Source organism: Macaca mulatta, chromosome 16, assembly GCF_049350105.2.
Source record: "Macaca mulatta isolate MMU2019108-1 chromosome 16, T2T-MMU8v2.0, whole genome shotgun sequence".
Classification (NCBI taxonomy): Eukaryota; Metazoa; Chordata; class Mammalia; order Primates; family Cercopithecidae; genus Macaca; species Macaca mulatta.
Window position 1 is genome coordinate 71,402,631 of NC_133421.1, and position 9,687 is coordinate 71,412,317.

The 9,687-nt window shown below is 38.6% G+C and overlaps 1 protein-coding gene and 1 long non-coding RNA gene across 13 annotated transcripts in view; both read right to left on the minus strand.

The window, feature by feature from the left end:
* Positions 1-951: 951 nt before the first annotated feature.
* On the minus strand, positions 952-3,052 carry LOC144335841 (uncharacterized). Its single transcript, XR_013407035.1, has 2 exons — positions 1,596-3,052; positions 952-1,522 (listed from the first exon to the last, which is right to left on the minus strand). It is a non-coding gene; the product is annotated as an uncharacterized LOC144335841 (long non-coding RNA).
* A 515-nt stretch (positions 3,053-3,567) lies between these two features.
* Positions 3,568-9,687, minus strand: part of CDC27 (cell division cycle 27) — a 65,135-nt gene continuing 59,015 nt past the window's right edge. For 6 of the 12 annotated variants that reach the window (XM_077972295.1, XM_077972294.1, XM_077972292.1 and 3 more), the window contains 3 exons: positions 6,855-6,929; positions 5,422-5,578; positions 3,747-4,005 (listed from right to left, as the gene is read on the minus strand). In XM_077972295.1, coding sequence (XP_077828421.1) covers positions 3,923-4,005; positions 5,422-5,578; positions 6,855-6,929 — 315 coding nt within the window. In that variant the 3' untranslated portion in view covers positions 3,747-3,922. Of the gene's footprint in view, positions 4,006-5,421; positions 5,598-6,854; positions 6,930-9,687 lie in introns of those variants that run through there. The other 6 variants (XM_077972293.1, XM_077972291.1, XM_077972289.1 and 3 more) reach the window with 3 other exon arrangements.

Below are 9,687 nucleotides of genomic sequence, written 5' to 3' on the forward strand. Positions count from 1 at the left end.
AAAATATAACATTCTGAACATACACTAATGCCAAAAGTGCCCAGTTGTATCATTTAATAGCTGAGCCTGTTTTCTCTTTTGTAAAATGAAGTAATACCTACCTTCTACTGTTGAGAATTGAAAATACCATCCACAAAGCAAGCAACACAATCCATAGAGCAGGATCTCAACAAACACAGCTTTTTAACAAAGTTTGCACTTACAGAGAAAAATAAAACCTGTACTGAACCTTTATGAACCGTGAGTTGTCAGCTAAACAAGCCAAAGAATAGTTCCATGTCTAAGCTGCTGTTTATCCTTGTTCAGCTGACATTAAATGGCAGGTCCTAGGGAAGGTTATGATGTCTGTGTTGTTCCCCTTGGAACTGCCCAGCTCACCCCACCTTCATGTGTTTTTCCCTGTTACTGCCTTTTCTTCAAGTCTGAATAAAACCCTTCAGCTCTCTGTACTTTCTCCAAGATACCAAAAAAAAAAAAAAAAAAAAAAAAAAAGATTTTCAAATTAGAGTAAAATTCAGTTTCTACATCTTCTTTCAGATCCTGACCTTTTTAAATAGATTCTAATTGGAACAAAAAACCTTTGTGTCCCTTTTGAAGAAATTTCAGAAATCATGTGATCAAAGGATAAGCAGTTGACTTGCAAATTCACAGCTGCTGGTTGGCAACAGGGCTTCTGTAGTTTGAAAAAAGGTATTCTAAAAATTACCATTGTTTTTGTCATAGTATTTATTTTGATATTCCAAATAATACTAAAAAAGAGTATGACCGTTTAAAAATATAAATATATTAAAAGAGTGTAAGTTTTAAAAAATTAGATAAACATTGCTCTAGATTTTTGTGAAACATAAAATTGTATCTCTATTTTTCTGTGCCTTCTTATGAAAATACAGATGGCACAGCTTTCATATAGCTTTAACAACTTGATTATAAATTGCTTTCAAAAGTAACTTATTTGGATTTTCCATATCCTTTAATGAATTGCAAATATATTAACAGAAAAGACTTTCCCCCTCAAGACTGTACAATTTCTGAAATAAGTCAGTTAAAGCAAAAAGAAGACACAAAATTACATTGTTTCAATGCAAACAGAACACACACTTCACACCCACACTTGCATTTTCCCAGGTTTTCACAAAGAAAATGGGTCACCATATTTCTCAGTGAAGACTCATACTATACTCTGGCTAATCAGAGACTTCCAAACTTTTTTCTTCAAAAAGAGCATTTTTAATAGACTAAATACTGGTTATCACTGAGTTTTTGTTTAAGGTACAACAGCAGCATGGTTCAAATGTTACTTGTAGTTCTTGGAAAAATCAAAAATTTTAAGTGATGAATACAGAAAATGTAGGGACCACCTTTCATTATTTTGAGTACCACTGTTCTCTTGAAAAAATATTCTAACCTTCTAAAATCCCAGAGTTAAGAACCATTTCCAAGGGGAAAAACAAATCCAAGGCCACAGCATAGCTTCTGAACAAGTGTGTGTGCATATATATGTATTAGGTTGGTGCAAAAGTAACTGCAGGTTTTGCCATAAAAGTCATGGCAAAAACCACAATTACTTATGCACCAACCTAATATATGTGTGAAACAGAGAAAAGGATGTCAAACTACTTAATTTAATTTCTGTAAAATAAACTTCTGATGTTTGAAACAAACATTTTGCTTGATCAAAATGTGTTCTTCTTCTGGTTGTTTGATCCCCATTCCATGCAAAAAACAAAACAAAAAAAGAAACTGTAAAAGCCAGAAAGTGTTACAAGGTGGGAAATAAGGCTTCAGATACCTAATGACTTTAAAAGTAGGTATGAGGAAAAATAAAATAGGCCAAGCTTGGGCGGAAACTGTTCCCCAGCCAGCCATTGCCATGGCGTGTCTTACAAAACGATCCTTTTATCCTTGGTCTCAAAAAATCAGTACCAGAAAGACTCTCACCTCTGGCACAGGACATAAATTCCTACTATAAAAAGATAATTATACTTCAGCAAATTATGTTCTAAGCTTAGCTTTCTCCAGGCTTTATAACGCAGAACTCAGGTTGAAGCTTTCTATAAAACTCTAAATGACACTGTTACACAGCACCTTGTGCTTTGCCAATTAAAAATATAAAAGAATCTAAAATTACATATTACAGAACTAATGGATAATACAATAGCATATGTGTTAGAATCCAAGTGCTAGCCTCTGGGAATTTTTCATTACATTTATTTTCTCCCAACTGTTCCTTTTTTTTAAAAAGTATTTTTTTAGACAGTACATATACATAAATTTAGGTAGGGAAATCTGTTAAATATTTCTCTGGCACCTGATACCTAAACACCCTGACTTGAATTAATTTATAATTGTACCTAATCCATATTCAAATGAGATTAACAGTAAATTATAGAAAATTACTGAGTCTACAGGCTAAAATTTTTTTCACATCTTTTGTAATCCACCTTATTTTCACAGCTTGACTAACAAATACAGGTAAGGTTGTCCTTCATCAAATAATCCAAAATAATAACTGTAGGCCTGTCATTCATAAGAAACTATAATTTGTTATATTCTGACATTGGCACTTAATAAAATGTTAACAACTAAAGTTTCTCTAAAATTTCAATACATTACAATAAAGGAGATAAACAATTTAAGACTGTTTAAATCTGTTATGGTGGAATTCCAATAATTATCAATTTATATGCATAATTAAATTCTTAAAATTGTGGCCATTTCCCAAAGACACCAACTGATATTATGACAAACTCAGAAGAGAACCTATCTCCTTCTTAAGAATGTTTCTTCCCCCAAGCTAAAAATTTCCAATATCCTAAACCCAATTCTTAGTAAATGTTTTGGTGACTCACACTACTGAAAAAATCTGAAGCAGAGAGTCAAAAAGAATGGAAAGGATCTCAACCAAAGATAACCGCACATTCTTACACTCTGCTTAAGCAAACACTTAGAAAAGTCAAAGGGATAATGTTTTGAACAAATATAGATTCAAGGTTATGGTACAATTCTGATTATATTAAGGCTTTCACTATCATGATCTCTTAAAGTCTCTACACTTTAGTGTTCTCATTCTGATTGATATGGTGAACTTAAGGGATTATTAAGGGCCTTGTTTTGGCTTCTCAGTGGGGAACCACTCTATCATCTCTGAATGTTAAAGGTGATCCCACAGAGCTCAAAGAGAAGAGGCAATATGGTATGAACCAATTTTAAAGTCTGCAATACCAAGACAACAATGATCAACACTTTGAAGCAAGATGAATAAATTAAAATTCTTGGTTAGACATTAAAGCATTCTTGCCAAGAATAAGTGTACACTGTATGGAGGGATATTTGATTCCTACATACGAATCCCAATATGCCCATTACATTTGTTTATGGGAGACACTGCAAGTTGAAGGTAATTTACATTCCTTGGCAATCAAGTTACTGTTATAGGCAACGTCTTTTATTGTTCCATCTGGCACTTGCAAACACCATTCTTGAAGAACCTAGAAATGACGGTCAGTTACTCTGTTTATCAGGAACAGAACCAAATAAAAACAAATTTTTGAGAAAGCAACCAAGAAATTCTGGTTCATCACTATTTTCCATATCTAATGGTTCCTTCAAGATAAAACATAACTCTTCCTTTCATGATACTTTCCAACAAAGGGAGATTAAAGAAAAACAGAAAAGAAAGTCCCCACCCTACCCCCCATAAATTGTCATTCATACTGGTAAAAGAGCCAGTCTTGTTAGCAGCTAAATATTGCACTGCCTTTCATTCCGTATACAGTCAGGGTCCAATGAAAGTGGCACACTCATGGTATAAGTGATGGATGATGACACCGCCGGCTCAAGAGTAAAGACTCAGTATATGGAGGGACAAGAAACATGTCAGCACTAGTCACACATCCAGTTGTAAAAGTCCGATTTCCAGAAGTTAAAATTCATCACTTTCAGCTGCATGAAGTTGTGTGTCATCCGCATCTGTCATGCTGCTCTCCTGGGATTCATCTGTTCCCACTTTAAAAATAAAACAAAAGTCTACAGTAAGGTTTCTGACAAACATATCCTGTTGGTTCACGAAAACAAGAAAAATTGTATTATATTCAGAGAGATAAAACCCTAAATAAAGGCCCTTAAAAATCCTCATATCCTTTAATAAAATGCAACTCAAGTTTCCTAACTTTGTAATAGGTCTGACATTAGCTTACTGCATTTTACTTTTAAGGTTTTAACTACCAAAACTGCCTCTCCCTAATGGGTTCCTTATTCCTGCCCTAGGAATTACAACTAGCTAGTTCTCTGAGACATTAAAAAAAAAAAAAATTGACATTTCCCCAACCTCCAATCACTGACTCCACTTTAAGAATACTTCCTGCTAGTCCACAGAAACATAGACTATAACCTTCAGTTTCAAAAGGTTTATGGGGTCTATCTATCTATCTATCTATTAATCAATCAATCATCTATCTCGGTCTGTCACCTAGGCTGGAGTGAAGTGGCACAATCATAGCTCACTGCAGCCTCAAACTCCTGGGCTCAAGTGGTATGATTCTCCTGCCTCAGTCTCCCAAGTAGCTGGGACTATAGATGCATACCACCACATCCAGCTAATTTAAAAAATTTGTTTAGAAGCAGGGTCTCACTGGCTCGTCGTGAAATCCTAGGCTCAAGCAATCCTCCCACCTCAGCCTCCTGAGTAGCTGGGATTACATACACAAGCCATCATGCCTGGCTTATAATTTTTTTTTTTTTTGAGACAGAGTTTCATTCTTGTTATCCAGGTTGGAGTGCAATGGCATGACTTCAGCTCACTGCAACTTCAGCCTCCTGGGTTCAAGCGATTCTCCTGTCTCAGCCTCCCGAGTAGCTGGGATTACAGGTGCCTGCCACCATGCCCAGCTAACTTTTGTATTTTTAGTAGAGATGGGGTTTTACCATGTTGGTCAGCTGGTGTCGATCTCCTGACCTCAGGTGATACACCCACCTCCGCCTCCCAAAGTGCTGGAATTACAGGCCTGAGTCACTGTGCCTGGCCCCGTGGCTTATAATTTTAATTAAAGGTTTTCACCAAGTTTTCTGGAACAAAGGCATCTAATCAGAATTTACCTTGTCAGAAATTTCTCTATTCTCTTATTTAAAAGACTACATTCTTAGGAAGCAAATAAAACACTACTGGTTACATATTCAAACATAAATTGAGGCCCAGGTAAAAATTAGCAATGAATTTATCAAAGTCACACAGCAAACTAGATCCAGAACAGAGACTAATTATCTGACTTTATATGCATTTTGTTATTATATCACCCTGTTCAATTTCCCTAAAAGTTCATTTGGTAACACCACGGTTAGAAAAATAAAATAAAGGAGTAGCCTACAAATCCTTATGCAAAAGGTAACTTTCTAAATACTCAAAATCATATGTGTGATACTTACTGATCTGTTCTTCTTGGGTTATTGGCTCCTCATCATCTGGAAGATAGCGCTTATCAATTGCCTCTTTAATCTGGTTATTGGCTCCTTTAGGATCTAAATCCATAGCCCAAGAGAAATTCATCAGGGCGAGGTGCGTTTGACCTAACTTCTTGTAAACCTAAAAATAAACAGCAATACTACATTTTTCATTAAGTTGTGAGCTTCAACTATAAAATTCTAAATATTTATATATTTATTTATTTTTGAGATGGAGTCTTGCTCTATTGCCCAGGCTAGAGTGCAATGGCGCGATCTTGGCTCACTGCAACCTCTGCCTCCCAGGTTCAAGCAATTCTCCTGCTTTAGTCTCCTGAGTAATTGGGACTACAGGTGCCCGCCACTGCTCCTGGCTAATTTTTGTATTTATAAGTAGAGACAGGGTTTTGCCATGTTAGCCAGGCTAGTCTCAAACTCCTGACCTCAGGTGATCCACCTGCCTCAGCCTCCCAAAGAGTGCTGGGATTACAGGCGTGAGCCACAGTGCCCAGTCTCTACAGTTCTAAATATTTATAATTTAAACTAGGCTCCTGATTTATGTGATCTAAACTTATTCTAACGGTAGGACATTTTCTTCCTACAGATGAACTCATACCAGCTTTTGAGTTCCTTTTCATATAATCAGATATTATTTTCAGAATTCCTTGCTTCTATCTTTCAGGTAGTAAGTTTCCAATAAATATCACTCTGACTGGAACAATGATAATGGGATTAAATGGATTATAAATTGCTTAATTAACTTTCATTTACAGTGATTTTAAATTGAGTTATATCAACTCTTAACAACTGTCTACAGGCACCTTAACTAATTGGCATATGGGGGTCTAGTCTGTAAAAAACTGACTAGTCTGGCCTTGGGACTCTCAGAAGCCATTTCTCTTAATCAAGACAACACAGTGCCATTCATGTTCTTCTTCTTCTTTCTCTTTTTTTTTTGTTTCTGAGACAGAATCTTGTTCTCTTGCCCAGGCTGGAGTGCAGCAGCGTGATCTTGGCTCACGGCAACCTCCGCTCCCGGGTTCAAGTGATTCTCGTGCCTCAGCATCCGGAGTAGCTGTGATCACAGGCATGAGTCACTACGCCCAGCTAATTTTTGTATTTTTAGTAGAGGTCGGGTTTCACCATGTTGGTCAGGCTGGTCTTAAACTCCTGACTCAGGTAATCCACCTGCCTAGGCCTCCCAAAGTGCTGGGATTACAGGCGTGAGGCACCGTGCCCAGCTAGGATATCATTTTCTCAAGTGTTAGAACCAAATCTGTTATTCCCAGAGCACTCAGTTTGGAGCTTTAGTTGAATTTGCTCAATAGATATTGTACAGTAAGTATTAAATTTATTCTTATAAAATGTCAATATTTGCTGTGAAAGTCACTGTTTGGGACCACGGCCCCAGTCTTTACCTTTCCTATTAAGAAGTAAACGAGGGATTCTTTGGGAACAATTTGTTTCAATTCTTCAAGTTCTTGTAAAGCAGACTGAAAAAGGCAAAGAAAAACCTTAAAGTATCAAAAATTTTTAAAGTTTTGACCAAGCAATTTTTTTATTTGATTTCCCAAATCACCTTCATAAAAGCTAACTAAATCTTAATCAATATACTTCCTTATTGTATTAGTTCTTATTGTTGTGAAAATAAAACGCATACTTAAAGTAAGTACTAAGAAATAGCAGGCACTCTAGTACACTGAAAACACACACACACACAGACACACACACACACACACCCCTCTTTGTGAAATATGCAGGTGGTGACAATCCTTGCTTTTGGTCATCTATCTATCTATCTATTTATTTTTATTTATTGAGAAGGAGTCTCGCTGTCGCCCAGGCTGGAGTGCAGTGGTACAATCTCTGCTTACTGCAATCTGCTTCTCAGATTCAAGCAATTCTCCTGCCTCAGCCTCCCGAGTAACTGGGATCACAGGCATGCACCACCACACCCAGCTAATTTGTGTATTTTCAGTAGAGACGGGGTTTCACCATGTCAGCCAGGCTGGTCTTGAACTCCTGACCCAAGTAATCTGCCCGCCTCAGCTTCCCAAAGTGCTGGGATTACAAGCGTGAGCCACCGTGCCTGGCCCAGTGATTTATTTTTTAATGAAAAATAACTATATAATTTTTCAGAACAACAAAAAGTCATTGAGAAGAGTGGCATTAACATTTCTGCAAGTCTCTGTTAGTAGAAGACAGCTAGATTCTCACATCTATCTCCTCCATTTAATCTGTTTTGATATCACATATTATGTAGCTTTTGGAAAATTCTACTGTCCATTTGGGACAGAATGAAGACTGAAAAAGGTAAATAATGTCAAGACATTATTGTAAAAATAGCTCTGACCTCTAAGACTCTTTAGAATAATTTTAGGGACCCCCAGAAGTTCCCAGACCACTTCTGAGAATCATTAAAGAAATCTTTTTCTTTTTCTGAGACAGACTGTCATTCTGTCACCCAGGCTGGAGTGCGGTGGTGCGATCTCTGCTCACTGCAACCTCTGCTTCCTGGGTTCAAGTGATTCTCCTGCCTCAGTCTCCTAAGTAGCTGGGATTACAGATGCTTACCTGTAATTCCTGGCTAATTTTGTCTTGTATTTTTTTTTTTTTTTTTTTTGAGACGGAGTCTCGCTCTGTCGCCCAGGCTGGAGTGCAGTGGCCAGATCTCAGCTCACTGCAAGCTCCGCCTCCCGGGTTTACGCCATTCTCCTGCCTCAGCCTCCCGAGTAGCTGGGACTACAGGCGCCCGCCACCTCGCCCGGCTAAGTTTTTGTATTTTTTAGTAGAGACGGGGTTTCACCGTGTCAGCCAGGATGGTCTCGATCTCCTGACCTCGTGATCCGCCCGTCTCGGCCTCCCAAAGTGCTGGGATTACAGGCTTGAGCCACCGCGCCCGGCCTTGTCTTGTATTTTTAGTAGAGATGGGGTTTCACTATGTTGCCCAGGCTAGTCTTGAACTCCTGACCTCAGGTGATCCACCTGCCTTGGCCTCCCAAAGTGCTAGGATTACAGGTGTAAGCCACTGCGCCTGGCCTTACTTTAAAGAAATCTTTTTTCTTTTTGAGATGGAGTTTTGCTCTGTCACCCAGGCTGGAGTACGGTGTCATGATCTTGGCTCACTGCAACCTCCGCCTCCCGGGTTCAAGCGATTCTCCTGCCTCAGCCTCCTAAGCAGCTGGAATACAGGTGCGTGCCACCACGTCCGGCTAATTTTTGTATTTTAGTTGACACAGGGTTTCACCATATTGGCAAGCTGGCCTCGAACTTCTGACCTCAAGTGATCCTCTCACCATGGCCTCCCAAAGTGCTGGGATTACAGGCGTGAGCCATCATGCCCAGCCTTTAAAGAAATCTTTTTTTCCCCCCCGAGATGGAGTTTTGCTCTATCGTCCAGGCTGGAGTGCAGTAGCTCACTGCAACTTCTGCCTCCCAGGTTGAAGCGATTCTCCTGCTTCAGCTTTCCAAATAGCTGTGATTACAGGTGCCCGCCACCATACCTGGCTAATTTTTGTATTTTTAGTAGAGATGGGGTTTCACCATGTTGGCCAGGCTGGTCTTGAACGCCTGACCTTGTGATCCACCCGCCTCAACCTCCCAAAGTGCTGGGATTACAGACGTGAGCCGCTGTGCCTGTCCTTTAACGAAATCTTAACCTTCAAGATGACAGACTCCAATCCTCCTTCACTGCTACAACACACCCAATTCAGAACTGATACGTTTTCTTGCTATGACTGCATATTATAATTGTTATCAACATTTCATGCAACTAGCATGCCTATCCCCACCCCCAATGATCTAATTACAAGGATTCATTGAGAAATAGTATCTAACACAGCATCGGAGTTCTTTTACCCTAAAGACTTAAGATTTAAATGATTAAATATCAGCACAACACATTAAATAAGGTGATGGCTAGCAATGTTTTAGAGATGTTGAAATGGTCCCCTTGATTTTCATTTTGGAGCCAGAAAATCTCAGAAGCAATCATTAACTTTTCTTTCTTGTTTTCAAGTGACTAATAAATGGCCCATGACACAGTCCCAGGAGATCCTGAGAACATGTACCCTTTAACTTTTCTTTATGCCCTTTTCATACAGTCACATATCTATATCTAGTCCATGCATCAAATTAGGCCTCATAATTCAGTGAAGCTCATACCCCAAAATGCCTGTAACTGGGAGTTTCTCTGAGTCTACTGTGGCTCAGGAGGCTGCCTGATATAATAATGATAATGACAATGATAAT